At 44.9% G+C, this 19,364-nt stretch overlaps 1 protein-coding gene across 1 annotated transcript; it reads left to right on the top strand.

Annotated features, from left to right (window-relative positions):
* The first annotated feature begins 209 nt into the window (after nt 1-209).
* LOC121673433 (exocyst complex component 4-like) lies at nt 210-16,962 on the top strand. The gene is made up of 2 exons (XM_042046727.1): nt 210-322; nt 16,647-16,962. The coding sequence occupies exons 1-2, from the start codon at nt 237-239 to the stop codon at nt 16,945-16,947; spliced, it is 387 nt and encodes a 128-aa protein (XP_041902661.1). The 5' UTR covers nt 210-236; the 3' UTR covers nt 16,948-16,962.
* The last annotated feature ends 2,402 nt before the right edge of the window (nt 16,963-19,364 follow it).

Genomic DNA, 19,364 nt, shown 5'->3' with positions numbered 1-19,364 from the left:
TTTTTAACCTCTCACTGATTTTTAATCACCCGTCGGAGGTTGGGGGGGGGGGGGTGCCGTATCGCCGCCGCCATAAAAACTACAACTCCCAGAAGGCTCCGAGGCACTGCACCGCGCTTTGATGCCGCGCGCCCCGCCCTCCTCACTTCCTATTGGGTGGCAGCCCGTCTCCCTCGCCTATGATTGGCTGCGGCGCGCCACCACACTTGTCTGCGCCGTATTTGAGGGGGCGCAAGATGGCGGCGGGCGACGCTGTGGGGAGGTACCGCGGCACCGTGGGCAGGAGCAAGGACCCTTCGGGGCTGCTCATCTCGGTTATCAGGTAGGGGCGGCCCCGCTCCGCATCCTCCGGGCCCCTGAGGCTGGCCCAGGGCCGGGTGCGGGCCGTGCTGTACTGGGGAGGCCCGCCTGGGTCGGGCCTCGGGGGCACGGGGTCCCTCCTGGGCATCGGGTGCCCCTAGGCTTGGGTTCCCCCTGCTCCTGGAGCGCTGGGGAGGCTGTAGTACTGGAGCAAACGTTGTCCTGCGGGCTGTCCCGCTGTCCTGCTGGCTCACTTCCTCCTGCTCCCAGTGCTTTGCTTCATGCTGGGGTCAAAGAGACCTGGACAGGCTGGATCGAGGGGCCGCGACCAACAGAGTGAGGTTCAACAAGGCCTAGTGCCGAGTCGTGCGTTTTAGCCACAATAACCCCATGTACTGCTCCAGGCAGGGGCAGAGGGGCTGGGAATCTGTCCAGCAGAAAAGGACCTGGGGGTGCCTCTTGACAGGGACTGAACATGAGCCCACGTGGGCAAGAAGGACAGTGGTACCTGGTCTTCATCAAAAATAGTATGGCCACAGGACCGAGAAAGTGATTGTCCCCCTGCGCTGGGTGTTGGTGAGGCCACACCTCGAGTGCTGTGGGCTCCTCAGTTCAGCAAGGACATTGAGGGGCTGGAGCGTGTCCAGGGAAGGGAACGGAGCTGGGAAGGGGCTGGAGTGGCTGAGGGAGCTGGGAAAGGGGCTCAGCCTGGAGCAAAGGAGGCTCCGGGGGGACCTTGTGGCTCTGCACAAGTCCCTGACAGGAGGGGGCAGCCGGGGGGGTCGGGCTCTGCTCGCAGGGAACAGGGACAGGAGAGAGGGAACGGCCTCAGGCTGGGCCAGGGGAGGTTTAGATTGGCTATTAGGAGGAATTCCTGTACAAAAAAGGGTCATTAAACCGTTTTGGGTTTAATGGAATGAGCTGTCCAGGGCAGTGGTGGAGTCCCCATCCCCGGAGGTCTTGAAGAAAAGACTGAACGTGGCACTCAGTGCCCTGGTCTGGGTGACAAGGGGGGGTTTGGTCACAGGTTGGACTCCGTGGCCTTGGAGATCCCTAGCATTACAACAGAGATCTCTTCCAAACTCACTGATTCTGTGAATAAACCCTGCAGGTAGTACCAGCTTAATGCCATTCATGAAGGCCAAGGCACTGTCATGTTATTGCTGTGGAGTCCATGAGTGACCCCCACCCACAAGCACAGCAGCACTGAGTAAAATTCATCTGGTGACAAGTCTGGAGAACCAGGAAGTCCAGTTTGCAGACTCCATCCTGTGTGGCAATGCCAGAGTGGGCAAAGTGCTGCTGCTTCCAAGTCTGTCTTGTTGGGATTGAAAAGAAAGAGTTGTGTCCAGTCATATTTAGACATCAATTTTTGTCAGCCTTCATTCCTGAACTCTCCTCTGCTGGAGAGTTCTGTGACAGGCTTGGATGTGAATTCACTGTCCGCCCCCAGTACTTCTTTAGCTGCTTGTAAATCTTTTCCTGTGCTGCTTAAAACCAGTGGGTTGGCAGCTGATTGCCCACACTGAAGGTTTTAAATGTTCTTACACATTTTAAATGTGCTTACACAGTGGGTGTGGGCAGCTGCAGTCACACCAGTGGGATACTGTGAGTTGTAACGAGCTCCCAAACGCTGGATTCTATTTCAGTGTTTTAGAAAGAATCATTCAGCTACTTTGGAGAAGTTGTTGTGGCAGTAGTTCTGTATCTAGGACATGTTATGATTTAAATATCTTCTGTCAATGATAATGTTTAGGACATAATTCCATTCTTTTTCATTGCTCTGGTATTTAAAATCTTGCAAAACTTGAGGGAAATGTTGGTTCTGGAAAAAAAAAAGCAGCTGGTGCCACTGTCTGTGGAAGAATAATAAACATGCACTGGTTGTGCAGCACTTCCTGTTGTAATCATCTTTTTTCTATGTTTCCTGTAATTTCCAAGAGTATTTTAAGGTCTTGCTTTTGTACCTCTATTTTAATAAATCTGGGTTTATTAAATTTATTTTAAAACAGAAGAGCGAGCTCACAGTGTTCTGTTATCCAAATAAGAAGAAATGTTTGTCTCATAATCTTTGGCTTTCAGGCACTGTTACCTTGGTTAGTTTAGGTCCAGTGTTTAGACACAACATTGAGTTATTGACTTTATGAAATTGAAGTTATTCAGTAGAACAGCCTGATAACTAAACTTCTAGAGTTTAATTAGAACTTGGTTTGGATGTAGAGATTCTCTGCAGAGCTTGAAGTGTCAGGTTGAGCCAGACCATGAAAACCTGAGGGCAGAACTGATTGCAAAGGAAGGAAAAAGTGTTGTGGTAATAATATTGATGTTTCTTAGGCTTAGCCAAGTACAGAAAGCAAATGGTGTGAAAAGGAATTTAAATCACTTTTCTCTGTATGATGTTTTTGTGTAGGAGCTCAGGTGAGGATGAACTTGCCAAGCAACAGGTGAATTTTTCAGTGGTTTGTATGGCCATAAAATACCACTGCAGACAAATTTAAACCTGGGTGGGTTAAATGTAATTTTACTCAGCTACAGAAAAATATTACAAATCTTAACAGCAAACTGTTGGTTTGAAATGTGACTGAGTTTCCTGTTGTTGATGGCTTTATTTCCAAAACCTTTATGCATAATAAAGGCTTCTGCCAATCTTTGTGGTTTTACACTTGCATTTCCTTATTTAGGCTGTTTATTTCTCCCTTGTTGCTGTGTGAAAGGTCCATAAAGGGAACAGTGTATGAAAAACAGGAAAAGTTTGACTGCATTTTTCTGCTGTAAACAAACAAAACCAGAGGAGCTTCTTCAAGTATTCATGTTTTACTTGGTTATAGCAAAGACAGTGATGTTTTCCAAAAACAAATCTTGTTTAGGTCTGCAAAATCTCTTCATGTTGCCTATGAAATGCTCTGAAATGTGAAGCTGAAAGGCCTTCTGTAAACAGAAATTATTTTATTAATGAAAGGATAATTTCTGATATTTACTCAAGCTCAGTAGCTCTCAATCACAAGAGACTGAATAATTTACTTTTCTGTGATCCCAGATTTAGGGATTCTTGTAGTTATGTGACTGGACTTCCCAGGAGAGTGTCTCTCTTCCAGGGAGAGTGTTAGGGGTAAGATCCTTGACAAAGTTTAACTTGTATAGCAGCACTGAAATCCAGTAAGAAACGGAATTTTATGGGGTCTGGGGCTCTCGTTTGGGAATTTTCAGTCATCCCTGCTCTCTGTGGTGCTCTGAGATGAAGGAAAACCCAACAGGATCCCACGTATGATTCCTTTCTGTCCCTGTGAAGTGTCACTTTTTCCTGTTGTGTCAGGGAACACATTTGTTCTTCGGGAGTTGTTTCCTGTGGGAGGATTCATGGACTCATGGAATTGACCTTGGTTTTCCGGTTGTTGCCAAGAGTAGAGACTAAAGGCAGCCTCAAGGATGGATTCATTTGGAAGAATGTTCTGTGGGGGATGTGCAGCTGTCCCAAAAGAGCCAGGAGCTCCCAGGGAAATCCCAGAGTTAGGAAGGTGTAGTTCTACTCCCAGTAGTGCTGGGGTCACCCTGAGTTCTTGGGCAGTTCCCCTCTTGTTTCTCCCAAAGGAGAAATAACGGGATTGTCCACGACAATAAATCTTTTGGAAGTAAAGAGTGTCTGGGAAGTTTAATGTATGTTTGCAAAGTCTGCCCTTAAATCCCCACTTCTGCAGCGGCTCCAGGGAGCTTTTCCCTGTGCCTTTACAGCTGTTGGGACTATCTTCAATTTGTCCTTGTCCTCAGAGTGCTGAGAAGAAATGACCATTATTTGCCACGAGAAAACAGCTCCTGGGATTGTGACTTTCAGAGTGGATATTGGATATCAGGGCTTTACAGCTTCCTTCCCTGTGCTGCTGCACTTGTGCTCATTCCTCAGCACGCCCACTTCCAAAACCTGCTAATTCCTTTGTGGATGAGAAAGATCCCTCAAGTTCTGTAAATAAAAGTTACTTTGTAAGGTCAAGATGCTGTCACAGGAGACCAGAGGCTTTTGTTGGAGAAATCTCCTGCTGACCCCAGGGGCTTTGGCAATGTCTTTTTAAAAACCATGCAGATAACGGAGCGAATTTGGCTCATCTGCTGGAGGACAACTTGGGGAATGTTTTATTTTATCACTCAAAGGACAAACGTGTGTTTGTATATTGATTTTTCTTAACCTTTTGTTTTGTTGGTAGCTGGTTGAAGGAGCTTTTGTATTCTGAAACAAGCAACCTGGCATTTAGCAAATGCTTTTTTTTTTTTGAGAGAGAGAGATCTTGTCAGATTTTTAATTGGTGAATGTGTCTGCCTTTTATTTATTGTTGGGCGTTTTTCTTCCCAATTAAAGGTTGCTATTTTTTAAACCTGGCCTTTAATAGCTGCTTTAATTGGGGGAAAACAAAGTTTAGCAGTGACTCCATAAGACCTCAGTGAAATCTTTGTGCTGAGCTTTCACAGAAGCAAACGCACCTGACAGATCTCTGCAGAAGTTGAGAGTGCAGGCAAAAAACCTTGGAACATATTTTACTCTTCACAAGTGGAATTCTTTTTCTTTAATGCTTTTGGCCACTATTTTCATTATGGGTGAACTTTGCTGAATGGATTTTTGCTAATGACCTGGCATTTGGTCTTCTCTTCGTGTCTAAAACAACAGAACTGAGATCCCAGTTTGTGATGGAGAGTGAGTAACAGGGATGTGGAGCTGTTGCCCTCGTTGTTGCATTTGAGAAATAGCTGCTACAAGGAATAAACTCGAGTTATTCTGATCTGTAATGGTCTCTTAAAACCACTTTTATTGCTAATGGTGTTTTCCAGTGTTATAAAGGTAGCAGTTCTTCTACGAGAAAAGTACTTCAGAAAGTCCCTGAAAATAAATTGTATATGGCAGAGTGTGGTTGTAAACTATAAATTTCCTTGAAATGATCTCCAGGCACTTGTATAAAATGTTTAGGTATTTGGCAAATGTTGGGCTGTAGCTTGATACAGACCCTTGGTTGTATTTAAGAATGGGTAAAGGAGCACATGTGAATACACAACCACGCAGAAAAGGACAAGATGTGTGACTGTGCCAAGTTAAAAGCTCAAGGTACTTTATTTTCCAGCTCTTACTTTAGCTTTAGACAGTGCACTGTGCAGTGGAGTTGAACCTACCCTGGCAAAACCAGGAAGTGGAAATAGCTGGTTTTGGTAGGAAGCGATTGGGGTTTTAACTCTTTCAAAGGTGTTGCCTTCAACAGCTCTTGGTTCTGGTGCAGTTTTGAAACCTTCAGGTGAATGATGAAATTCCCCAAGCCTCCTGCTGGTTCCTGCAGGACTGCAGGTGTGGTATCGAGGGTTCAGGGTGCACAGTGGGCGGTGGCTCCCAAAATATTCTTTATCCCTTAATTATCCAGGTGACAGGTCTGAGTAGCATAGTCCAGCCTCTGCTCTTGCAGATCTTGAAATACTGATCCTTCGGGCTTTTATTTTCTCCAGGGAATGTGGTAATACATGGAATAGTTGGTTTGATTATTGGATCTAAAGTTAATTGCCAAAAGAAGGTGAGAGTTGGTTCCTGTGGTTTCCTATACGTGGAGACAGCCCTGGACAGGGTCTCACATGGTGGAGTGGGAGCTGAGTCCCTCTGCTTGTGCTTGGAGGTGTAACTGGCATTTCCTGGGGCTTTCTGCTGCCTCCATCCCTGTTCCTGCATGGAAAATGTGCAGCTGGTTGGTGTCCCTGGGGTTTTTCTGTGTGTGGGATTGAAACTCTTCCTATGCTGCTGTTGGAGCCACTGCAGTCCAGTCTTTGTTTCAGAAATGAGCTGATCACTCACTCCCCTGGCATCGTTTGTATCGGTGTGAGGAAATTTGATTAAAGGTTGGTTAATTTAGCAAAATAAAGAGTTCCCTGCTGGTATTTATTTAGATGGCTGGAGGCTGCTCAGCCTTTTTGCTGCAACTCTCCTGTACCCATCTGCAAGGCCTCAATGATAAAAAGATCATCAGCTTCTGTTGAAAATGCTCTAACCAAGTGTGTAAACTGCATGAAAGATTAATGGAATGTAAGTAGAGGAGGAAAATGTTTTAAAATGCTCTGTTTGCTCTGTGTGCTTAACAGGATTGTGAACAGACTTGGTGCTGCTGTTCCTTGTAGTGAGTTATTTCTTTGCACAAGGGAGATGGAGTTCTCTGCAGGCTGAATACTTTGTGTTCCCCGTGGTGAGGATGGAGTGTGCTGGCCTCAGGATTTCATTTATTTTTTAATTTATTATTTATAATTGTTACAATCAGTTCTTGGGATACCCCATTTCCCATGCCCATTGGCTTGGGCACTACAGTTTTTGACTACCTGCTTTCCAGCACCTCACTGTCTCCACGAAGGAATAGTTTCTTTCCTGAATGCTTTAATTCATTTCCTCAAATCCAGAATTTCACAGGAACAATCCATTAACCTGTGAAAATAATGAGAAATCATTCAACATGTTGCTGCCAAGTTAAATTGTTAAATACCTTTCAGAGTTTTATTTTTTTTTCCTTCTGTCTGGCTTTGTTTCATAAGGACCCAACTCTTACAGCAGTTTCTGTGAGACTCCGGAGAGGTTTCAAAACATGAATTATCAGATTATACACTTTGAGGTTAAATAGTGCTGGAAGCTGTAGATCACCCCATCTGGGACTTGTCTTTAAGACAACAGTTTTCAATTATAAAATTGAAATAAGTCCATTTAGTTTAATGAACCTCTGGAAAATTTGTAGCTCAGTGGAGACACAATGGGTTGAAGTACAGTTGTTCTTGTCCTAGGGAGCTTTACAAAATACTCTCAATGTGCTCTTTTGAAATGTATCTGCTTGTGAGGTCTCGTGGGGTGGAACAGCAGTCAGGAGGAAGAATATTTGCTGAACTGCTCTGGACAGGATCTTTTCCCCAGAGAGGATTTTTCACACCCATCAAAATAAGGTTGGGAGCAGGGGGGAAATATGAATAAACCCCTGAATTTCAGAAAGGAGTAGATTTTATTCTGATCAACTCAGGGACTTAAATACGGGTAAGATAATGTGTCTTTGATCTTAGGCGTTGCTTGGCATTTTCACTACAAGGCCCAGTCCTTGAAATTACCAGTGTCAAAGCCACTGTGTGATGTTGTGCGTCTCTCTCCAGCTTTGCGGGGGGGGGGGGGGGAAGGCAGTAACAAATGAGTGCATTTGTCACTGGTTATTGCTTGTAGAGCGCTTAAATGCATCTTCCACACCTCTGGGAAGTCAACACTTGATCCTCCCAACAACTTGCACTTCAAACTCACTCACTGCAGCAATTCCTGGGATCATTTTCAGCCTGACAGTGCCTGAGGAACTCTCTGCTCACGGCAGCTTGTGCTGGGCGGTGAGATGTGGAAGATGATCCCTCTCATCTCGGTTATTTTGTTCCTCTGTCGCATCCTGTCCTCCCCTCTCTTCTCCCGGCGGTGTTCCCTGGCTCTCAGCGTTCCTGCCTGGCAGAGCCGCTGCCCTCGGGCTCGGTGCCGCTGTCTCTCCGTGTGGCCGTGCCTGGCCTGGGGTGCCAGAGCCCCACAAATGCTGCAGCGATCGCAAGGGTTCAAACCGAAATGAGAAAGCAAATGCTGTAATTGCTGGGTGGCCACAGCCATGAGCAAGAGTGGCCTGATGAGAATAACTGCATTCTAATGGGTTTCCTTTGACTCTGCTTTTTTTTCCTCTTCCTTTTTACTACTGAAGTTTCCTTGGTACATTGCAGCTGTTTCCTGCAGAGAGGACACTGGGCTTTCTAGACATCCACAACGCTCTGCTTAAATTATTATTTGTTGCTTCTAGCAACTGCTTTCTTTGTTTAACTCCACAAATCCTTTGTTGGTCAGAATTGTCTATTGGCTAAAGCTGTACTTTTCTTTTCTGCACCTTCTTTTATTCTGCTTTGTGTTTTAGGTCCTTGGTGTGGTGTAAAATGGAGAATAACAAAACAAACAAATCCCTCTAATTTTCTTTCCTGAAGGGTGATTTTGATAGTTTTAATGCTGCACTGTTTATTTTATTATCTGGACTGATGCAAGTATATATATAATTATATATATGTAATATGAGTCCCCCTGTGCTGGCACTGCTGAGGGACCGCCTGGAATCTCAGGGGCAGTTTTGGGCCCTACATAAGAAGGACATTGTGGGGGCTGGAGCATGTGCAGGGCAGGGAACGGAGCTGGGAAGGGTCTGGAGCCCCAGGAGGGGCTCAGGGAGCTGGGAAGGGGCTCAGGCTGGAGCAAAGGAGGCTCCGGGGGGACCTTGTGGCTCTGCACAAGTCCCTGACAGGAGGGGGCAGCCGGGGGGGTCGGGCTCTGCTGCCAGGGAACAGGGACAGGAGAGAGGGAACGGCCTCAGGCTGGGCCTGGGGTTTTAGATTTTGGTAACAAGAAAAGTTCCTCCTGTACAGTGGTGGAGTCCCCATCCCTGGAGCAATTAAAAAACCGTGTGGATGTGGCACTTGGGATGTGGGTCAGTGGTGGCCTTGGCAGTGTGGAGGAAAGGGTTTGTCTTGACGTTCTTATGGGTCTTTTCCAACCTTAATATGATAAATTGTGAAACATATTCAGCAGAGTTTTTACAATACTTCTGTTTAATACCTCCCCAGAACTTGTTATCTCCAGACTTCCAAGATGAGCAGTAAAAGAATTATCCTTTAACTGTCACCCAAACCGTAAAACAATGAAAACCTCACCCAATTTCTTCAGAAGGGATGGATCTTGTCTATCCCTGAAATTCTGGGTTTCGCCCAGGGCTGCTGCTGTTTAACAGGTTTTTGGTGTTTTTGCTGGAGGAACAGGTCAGTACATCAGTGAGTCCTACCTTGGCCACACATGAAATGCAGCTGTAGCTTTGAGCAGGACAAGCTTTCAGCCACACTGCTCTGAGCAGTTGGTACCACAAACTGTGTGTTTGTAGCTTCAAAGGTGTTTTAAAGTGAGGAACTGGGAGCCTCAACAAGGTGTGAGATACAGCACAGAGGACTTGGAACAGGTGGTGGGAAGTTTACTGTGGATTCCTGTTAAAATAGGAGCTTTGTTTGATCCCCCCCAGCGATTCAGCACTCAGTTCAATTGCACTTCACTAAAATGTTCTTTTTCCTGATCAGATGAGAAATGTTTAAATTTTAGCAGCTTTTTTTTTTTTTTTTTTGTGGTGGTTCCCACTGTCTTTAATGAGTATTTTCATTTGAATGAGTGATGCTGAGTGAAGAAAAGTGAATTGCATGCTCAAAGAAACCTGATCCAGAAGAAAAAGAGGATTATTCCTGGATTTCCAAGCTGCACCTGTGCATCATGTAATACTCTTTTCTGTCTTTAACCACCAATATTTACATAAGTCTGCTCTGATGTTGGGGAGCAGAAGAAAAAAGGCTTTTAGAGGGATACAAAGATGCTGAACACCCACAGTGTTGGTCAAAAGCAGTGGGGCCTTCAACACTCCTTTCCTGTAAGAATTACCTGGTGCTAACTGAGCATTAATTTCCTAAAACTTGTATTTGCATTTTGCACGCAGTATCTGTTCTTTCAGTTTTGCTTAATAAAAAGAATCCACACAAGCATAATGCCCACATACTGTTACTGCAATGTTCTTCCTGTGAAACAAATTTTCTAGTAAAGAAATTGATAATTAAGCCTCGGTTTGCCATCCATAGCTTAGAAGTAATCACACTTAACAGGGCTGGCCCTAGGGCAGGTAAAGTAGGCAGGCAGTTATCCACCCAGCCTGGCTGGAGGCATCAGAAAAAGCAAATTTACAGAAATGAAACATTTATTATTCATTAATGTTAACAGTTCTCTCTTAAAAATTGACATAATCTAATTTTCTTGGTGTTTTATTGGGCAGGTAGGAAGCTGGCAGCAGGCTGGCAAAAGGAATTGCTCATCTGCACTGGAAAACAGAGAAAATGTATAATACAAACTGTGTGGGGAAAAATGAGTCCTGAGTGTAAACAGAAGTTCTTGCTGAATCTCAAATCTGATTCCTGTTAAAGGTGCAACTGCGAAGTTGGTGCCTGCAAATGGATCATCTTAAAGGTTGTAACTGAATTTTTTTGCCACAGTGCAAAATACAGGGGGGTGGGGGGCAGCAAAAGGCAGGATTTGGTGGAAAAAATACTCTTGTGAAGGGAATGAAGTGACAGGGGATGAGATGAAGCAGGAGGGGTGTGGATGGCACCGCAAATTCAGGTTCAGAACACTGAGCTTGTGTGTGCTCCAAGGGTGTTCAGCGCCTTGCAAACCTAAATGGGGACAGATTGTGGGCAGTTGGAGCTTGGAAATTAATGGATCTGCCTCTGCCTGACCTATTTTTGTTATTGGCTGTTGTAGAATAAAAGAGGGTGGAAAATAGGACAAAGGGGAATGGCTTTAAGGTGGAGGAGGTTGGATTTAGATGAGGTTTAATGGAGAAATTCTTGGCTGTGAAGGTGGTGACACTGGCACAGGCTGCCCCTGGATCCCTGGCAGTGTCCAAGGCCAGGCTGGACATTGGGGCTTGGAGCAGCCTGAGAACAGTGCAAGGTGTCCCTGCCCATGGCAGGGGTGGCACTGGATGGGCTTTAATGTCCTTTCCCTCCCAAAGCATTCCATGGAAACAGAGCTGCTTCTCCAGTGCTTCAGACTGAGGCCCATTAATAGGGTGCTGTGTGCTAAAACTGAATCTTCCCTGTCAAACAGGAAAACAGACTTGAAAATAGAGGTGGAGGAGACTCAGATGCTGTGGACGTCTATATGGATAAAATACTCCATCCCCTGGAAGCTTTGTGGTTTTGCAACACCAAGCTGAGCTCTTTGGCTCTGTGGCTGCCTGTAGGACGTGCCATGGTGCCAGGAAAAGCATTTCTTAGGAAGTGCCCCTGTGGCTGTTCTCGGTTTGTGCTGAGCTCGTTGGTCTGGGTACTGAGCAGCTAAATCTGGTGTGCATTTCATCCACATCAAAACTCTTTCTGTAGCAGTTTGGTGCAGATAAGCTGCCCATATTTGTGGTAACAGGGGTGATACACAGAATAAAGATTAACCTGTATGTGATGTGTGCTCTGTGGTGGGATCCACAATGTTAAATCCTGTTTTGGGCCTGGAATGCTACTGAAGCTGGAAAATAGCATTATTAGAGAGGGAGGTGAGTGGTTTCATAATTCTGCAGCTGATCATCTCGGTGTAGCATTGCTGTGCTCCTGGAGCTATCTGTTGTGCCACATGATGAGTGGTACAGTGGTGTTTGTTTTCTTCTGCTGCTGAATAGCTTAGTAAACATCATGTTCTTTCAGCTCACAACAATAACAGAAGTGTATTAGCTTGTGAAGAAATGATAACTTATTTTCTGTCCTTTTACGGCATCTGCCTGTTGTTCTCTTGTGTTGTTTGAATGCTGGAGAGTTTCCTTTTTCTTCCTTTCCTCCCCAAATTAATGCATCACAGTGTGGGAGTAATTTTAGATGAGACTGGGCGGTAGCTGTTCATTGGGCACATACACATCTGGGGCAGATCTATGGAAAGCATTGATTTGTCAAAGGACAAAGAAATATCCAACGCTGCCTGTAATGTGAAATAACTTCCTTCAGAGCGTGTGGAGTGGCTGGTGTTAGATGTTGCTGGGACCAGAAGAATTACATTGGTTTGTAGAGATAAATCTCTTTTGTCCCTGCTGAATGTATCATATTTTTGAAGCTCTGTTTGTATTTCTGTGGTAAATACACACCACAGTTTTATGCATTATAAAAGTGAGACATGGTGTGACTTCCTTAAAAAATCGCAGAACAGCTGGGTTTGAAAGGGACCTTAAAAACAATCCAGTTCCTATGGGCAGGGACACCTTCCACTGTGCCAGGCTGCCAAGCCCCATCCAGCCTGGCCTTGGACACTGCCAGGGATCCAGGGGCAGCCACAGCTGCTCTGGGAATTCCATTCCAGCCCCTGCCCACCCTCCCAGCCAGCAATTCCCAATTCCCAATCTCCCATCCAGCCCTGCCCTCTGGCACTGGGAAGCCATTCCCTGGCTCCTGTCCCTCCATGCCTTGGCCCCAGTCCCTCTGCAGCTCTCCTGGAGCCCCTTTAGGCCCTGCAAGGGGCTCTCAGCTCTCCCTGGAGCTTCTCCTCTCCAGGTGAGCACCCCCAGCTCTCCCAGCCTGTCTTCTCAAAACTCCTGACTGTTTTACAGAGAGAAGCATTTCATTTTGCTCCTCAGAGGAAAATTTTGAGACTCTGAGATCTGTGGGGGGAAAAAAAATCTTTAATGCCACAAGTGGGTTTTTCAACTGCTTCCAAATACCTTGTTGAGCTTTTATAGTAAGAACATAAATCCAAAGTCTTGTGTTGCTCTTCACTAAAAAATGAATTACCCTTTTGCTTTTGATGGCTACAGTCTGTGCAGCTGCTTTAAGAGGACAGGTGGGAGTAAATTCAAACTTCCTTCTGGGTCCTGCTGGTGGCACTTTGTCCCTTCACCTGAGGTGCTGAGGCAGGAAGATTCTTGGAGAGCTTGGAGTTCATTCAGTTTTTTTAGGGAGGTGCAGCCTCGTGCAAAAGTGGTAGAACTGGCAGTTATGTGTATAAATATATATAAATGTGAATAAGTTTTCCTGTGTATTTACCTTCGGAAATGAGCTGTTCCTGGCCTTGATATGGGCTGTTGGAGGAAGCAGTTGAAGGCTTTGGGCTCTTGCACAATGACAAGGCTTCAGGACTCCTGAAAAAGTCTTTCCATATATTCCATCTGCTCATTGGGTTGGATGCTGGAAATAGGAGATGAAAAATGCTTGTGACCTACAGATCAACTTCTACTGAAATTAATAGTCCCATTGGACATTTTATTAATCTAATTCCAGTGTCAATTCAGTGACCTCAGGGAAATAACAAGGTTCAATTTTTTTCCTCCTGAGAAATGTGCTGTACATCCCATGATAAAAACATTTCAGGGTTGTGTCTGATCATCTTCTCCTCTCTCCTGTCTTCCATCTGTGGGAGTGACTCCAGTGAATGAAGCATTTTGGATTTGTGTAAGCTGTATTTTTAACTATGTAAAATCAAAAGTCAATGAGATTTGGCTCAATGAATTTCTGTTTTATCATAGCACAAAAATGTCTCTCAGCAGACTAACAGCCAGTTGGAATTACTGTAATCCTGGTGAGCTCTTGCTAATGAGACAGGCATCTTCAGCCATCCAGCTGCCAAGTACAAATTCCAGGTATCTTACAGAGGAGGAGGATTCTCATTTGGAAAAAAATCAAAATGAAAAAAAACAAGTGAACTGCTCGGGAATCCCTCCTGGAAATCCCCACCGAGTTCAACGTCTGCTACTCAGGATCTAAACTGATTTTCCTTCTGTTTGTCCTCTGTTTTGATTATTTTTCAGGGAGTTCTGAAATGCTGATGTGTATTTACCATTGTTTCATAATCCTGTCCTCTTTTGTGATTCCCCCTTCAAAGTTCTTCCTGCAAAGTTCTTTTCCCAAACAATTTGGATCCTTTCTATTTGACAAACAGTGTGTTGACTTTCCTTCTTCCTTGTGACACATTTTAATAGGACTAAAACAAGCAGAGATGCCCTTGGCTTACTTTTCTGCAGTGTTAGCAGGAGCATGCAGAATCTCAGGAATATTAAATATTCCTTGCTTTTCTCTCTCTCTTTTTTTTTTTTTTTTTTTTTTTTGTGCAGAGCAAGAAAAAGAAATGGCTCCTGTACCATGAGACTTAGATGGGAAATTCAGGTGTAGTTTCAAGATCCAAGTGATTAATCCAGACTCGTTATCACTGGAAATAACCAAATCCTAAACCCAAAACCTTAAATTTCTGAAACTTGCTGGGTTTTTCGGTAAAATGAAAGAAAAAAAACTCTGTTGTTTTTTTCATTTGGGTCTTGAGTTTTGATTTAAACTCTGACCCTGTCTTTAAGGAAATATCTACAGGTGTTTAAGGCAAACTCATGTGAGTGCCAGGCTAAGAAAAAACCTGTTGGGGAAAATTTGTTGTTGTGTGGAATTTTTTATCCTTTTTGGTGTAGGGTATGGTGCTTGGGGACATGATTTTATGGGGACCTGACAGTGCTGGGTTAATGGTTGGACTCCATGATCTGAGAGATCTTTTCCAACCTTAATAATTCTGTGATGTTTTAAACCAGAACAGATGAAAGAACTGAGTTGTCTGGTCAAAATATGAGTGTGGTGGTGATTTTTAGTGGTGATTGTTTCCACAGTATTTTCCCAGACCCTGTAATTAAGAAAAGCAGGATGTTCCCAATACAGGTGTTTATTCTGCATCCAACAGAGCCAGCTGGAAATCTTGGAATGTGGCAATTGACTGAGCTTGAAACTTTTGTTCATCTTGGTTTAGTTGCCCTTTCAAGGGTGAGAGGAGACCAGAACTGTGCAGGGTCATTGTATGATTTCAGTAGGAACAGTCTGGTGGGGTCTCCAAGGTGTCTCATTTGCAGCTCTCCTGGCTTTGTCCTTCTGCCCCTCCTGTTTCTGGGATCAGGAACTGCAGGGACCTCTCAGGCTGCACAAACAGCTCTGCTTTGGTGGGCAAATGTCAGGTGTTTTTAGCAAAATAGATTTTTCTATAGACAGGACAAGCTAAATTCAAATACAAGACAAAAAGGCTGGGCAACACAATATAAATCTGCTTAAAAACTATGGCTGGAATTTGTTAGGAAGCCTGAGCTGGATGGGATTTGCTGGAGCACTGGGAAAGGCTCGTGGCATCCTCTGACATGAGCGATTAGCTTTGGAGAGAGATCTTCAGCTTTTGTAACCAACTGCTGACACTGCAGACGGATTCTTTGGCAAATCCAGGATTCTGAAATTGAATTTTGTTTGATGAAAACTACAAACTTTCCTAGTCTGTGCTTTGGGCCAATTTGCTTCTGCTGCTCCCTTGTCTTTATCCAGACAGGATCGCTTCTCGTGCGATCCGTGCCGCAGGTTAGAGAGGCTGGATGTTTTCATTAACTGCTGGGACAGGCAATCCTGTGCAGCTCCAAACCCAAACAAAATGCCAATTCCTGAGGAGGATATTCCTTGTGTCCAGTGTAGCCATGCTGAAGAACATTCTTCTGGCAGAAGTAAGCAGTTCTTCACAAAGAAAATGCATTTATCTGCAAGAGCTCTTGATGACTTTCTGCCAGTCTTGCACATGATGTTCATTGTAGAATCATGGAATGGTTTGAATTGGAAGGTTCTTGAAAATGGTCTGGTTCCAACCCCCCTGCCATGGGTGGGGAGCCTTTCACTAAAATTTATATTTTTTGGGCCCTGAGTAACCTGATCTAGTGTTCTTACTTTTCAGATCCTTTTTAAAGAGCTTTGGCTAAAATATAATTAAAAAAATTTTTTTTTTGTGAAAAGCTGATTTAAGACACAACTGAAAATGTCTGGGAGTAGAATTAACATAGAGTAGAATAATATTAGAAAGGATTCCTGTTTCTGTAGATAACCATGAAGCATGGAACTTGAAATACTGCAATTAATTTATGCTTTGGAAGAAGCTGCTTTGAGGGGAGACTCGTGGGGGGCTGCAGCTTCTTCAGGAGGGGCAGCTCTGATCTCTGCTCTGTGTGACAGGGACAGGTCCTGAGGGACCCTATTTCAGTTGTGTGCAGGTACTTTAAAGGTCCATGGAGCTGTGTCAGGGGAGGGTGAGGTTGGATATCAGGAATTCTGGGATTTTTTTCTCCTCGAAGGGAGAAGGAGATCACATTGATTCTCGAACAGAAATTTGGAGTGACATCAAGAAGCTTTGAGCTATGTCCAGTTTCACAAAGTTGTCAGCAGTTTTGCTGTAATCTTAATTGATCAAAATAAAAAAATAAAGTTTAAAAAGTCCTAATAGATAGTGTTAGTCAGAGGTTAAAGCTGATGAGGAGGGGAAATAAGGGCTCGTGATCCTTCCATGCTGTACTGTTCATGGTGTATGTTTGAAAACTGTGGGAAGATCTGGATAGGTTTGTGATGGACTTCTCTGTGTCCCTGTGACATCCCTTACCTTTGGTAGGTAAATTATGGGAGCTACAACACTGCACAAGCTGCACTGACTCCCAAGACCAAAGTTAAGATTTTTTTCCATCTAGCTTTTTATAAATAATAAATCAGGAGATATTTCATACGCTACATTGTGCCTGTATTAATGACTCCCTGGCAATGTGATAACCAATAGAGAACTTCCCCTGAAAAGGGAAGAAAAAACTCTGAAGCCTTTAAAAACTGGCAGAGTAATAAACCACAATATTGATGGGTTTTATTTTCTTGCAGTGCGTTGATCTCTGCCGAACACCAGACACGCTGGAATAAACTCCACCAGACTTAACTCCAAATAACTTTTGCCATCTTGGTGTCCTCAGGACTTTATCCACCAGCGATGATGTGGAGGACAGGGAGAACGAGAAGGGCCGGCTGGAGGAGGCGTACGAGAAGTGTGACCGGGACCTGGACGAGCTGATCGTGCAGCACTACACGGAGCTGACCACGGCCATCCGCACCTACCAGAGCATCACCGAGCGCATCACCAACTCCCGCAACAAGATCAAGCAGGTGGGGCCGTCCCTGAGTGTTTCTGTGTTTGTACCAGCTCCACAGGCTCTGCTCCAGCTGCAAATCCCATTTTCCTCTCTGCTGGTGTTTTATTGGTGGTTTTACCACTGATGGAAGCTCCAAGCCCCTGTTTTAAGCCTTTGTTTCTCCGTTTTTCCAGCTTCTTGTCATTGTTCTGAACTGAATAAAAAGGGAGTTGAGAAAGTGCTGTTACCACTAAACTCACACCTGGAGTACTGTGTCCAGCCCTGTTGGAACAGGTCCAGAGGAGGCCCCAGAGCTGCTCCCAGGGCTGGAGCCCCTCTGCTCTGGAGCCAGGCTGGGAGAGCTGGGGGTGTTCACCTGGAGAAGAGAAGGCTCCAGGGAGAGCTGCGAGCCCCTTGCAGCACCTAAAGGGGCTCCAGGAGAGCTGCAGAGGGACTGGGGCCAAGGCATGGAGGGACAGGAGCCAGGGAATGGCTTCCCAGTGCCAGAGGGCAGGGCTGGATGGGAGATTGGGAATTGGGAATTGCTGGCTGGGAGGGTGGGCAGGGGCTGGAATGGAATTCCCAGAGCAGCTGTGGCTGCCCCTGGATCCCTGGCAGTGTCCAAGGCCAGGCTGGACACTGGGGCTTGGAGCAGCCTGGGATAGTGGGAGGTGTCCCTGCCCATGGCAGGGGGTTGGAAGAAAATGATCTTTTAAGTTCCCTTCAACTCCACATCTTTGCGTGATCCTAATTCTAAGCCAGGTCTGAATACCAGTGGCTCTGTGTCATTACAGGATCATCCAGTCCCAATGTCACTGTTGCAAGTTGTGTCTTACTGGCAGCATTTTCTGTAGGATCTCACTGAGAACAGAAGTAGTTAAAAGTCAAACTGAGAGGTGGATGTGAAGCACAAAGCTTTGCAGTGCCCCTGTTCATTTATTGTCTGGGCATGTTGCTATCAGGTTTTTGAAGTCTTCAGGGCTGCTGAGCTCACACCTTTCCATCTCATCTTTTCATGTTTTGTTGTCTTGGCCTCCAGCCACCTCCTGAATAGTCTGGGTGATTCATCAGCTTGCTTTTTGCTCACAGAATACGAATTTTGATGGTGTTTCGAAGCTCGGCTGTGTTGTGTGAATGTCCATGAACTCTGTGCCCCCAAATCTTTCTTCATTTTGAGTGCTCACACTTGGCTACGGTGCCAGTAAATAACTCTGGCACTCGTGGCTGGGGACTTGTTTGAGCTGTTCTGTCCCTGCAGCAGCAGATGAGTTCTTTGGGCTCCTGTCTTGTACTTCCTGTGCAGTTTGCTGTACCTAAACTTTGCAAACCAGGCACCAAATTTTTCTTATTTTGGTTTTTTTTTTGTTTTTCCTGGCTCTGTGGAAGTCTCAGCTTAAAACCTTTCCCCACAGTGCTTTAGGAGCAGTAGATTTTTACCCTTGTGGGGTTACATACTGACCCTCCGGGCTTTGAAAATTCATTTAACATTTTCAAAGAAAATGAGAGCATTCTGATGCTTTCCAAGGGTAAGAGTTCATTCTAGGATTTATGGACAAAGCTCAGCACTCTGAAAGCAGAGATCAATTCCACTAAATTTGAAATCAACTATAGGCAGTGGTCTGGTTTCACCCAGTGTGCGAAGCTTTGCAGAGGTCACAACAAACAGAGAGTGGTGTGACCTTTGGGTCCCACCTAGAGGAATGACTGTGAGAGTGAGGGACCTTTGGTATTTAAGTTTGCTTATTAGTTTTGGTCAATATGTACTGAAGTGGGTTTGACCTAATCTCACAGGAGGCTGCAGATCTGGTTTGTCATCAATCTGTGTTACCTTCCCAGGCTTGCTCTTCGTGTCCCCTCTGTGCAAGGTGGGTGGTCACGTGGGAGTTCTTGCAATAGGAATTGTACAAGTGATAGAAATTCCAGATCCTTCTGTGGATTTGCCTTTTGTAGTCAATTCTTGTGCGAATTCCTGGTGGGAAGGGTTTAGTTTTGAGTTCAGCTACAGAGGTGTTGCCTCTGTAAAACTGAATTATGAAGCAGAACCAATTTGGGCTATCAAGGGGAGGGTTTTTTTTAAGATCTGCTGTTCATTTCTTCCCCTGCTCCCCAGATGTGGATAGAGTTGATGATCTTTCTTGCAAGGACCGCAGTAGGAATGTCTGGTGAGATTCCTTCTGGCCCCATGATTGTTTTGCTGACCTAATTTGGTTTTCTGTAGCTGCAGTCCACTGATGATGCTGTGCCAGGTCAGTGAAACATTTCCAATTAATGTACTGAACAGGGATTAGATGTGAAATGAACTCAGTGTGTGTTTTAGTTTGCCTCTGCTTTTTATGACGCTCTTAGATGAGGCTTTTTTTGTTGGCTGAGGATTTTTCCATGCTCCTCTTTTCAGAAGGACATTTTGGAGTGCAGTATTGAAATCTCAAACTCTCCTGCCTCTGGACAGAGGCTGTTTTATGGAGCTGTTGTTATTTATCAGTGTCCAGTTTTGGTCCACTGATGTGTTTTTCACTTTTTTTTTTAACTGCCTTCAGGTGGACAAGGTAGGAGAAAGTGCAG

Source organism: Corvus kubaryi, unplaced genomic scaffold (assembly GCF_017639235.1).
Source record: "Corvus kubaryi isolate FWS band 111438036 unplaced genomic scaffold, C.kubaryi_AGA036_p1.0 65431, whole genome shotgun sequence".
Classification (NCBI taxonomy): Eukaryota; Metazoa; Chordata; class Aves; order Passeriformes; family Corvidae; genus Corvus; species Corvus kubaryi.
The sequence above is the reverse complement of the archived record's forward strand: the minus strand, read 5'-3'. Positions and strand labels throughout refer to the sequence as shown.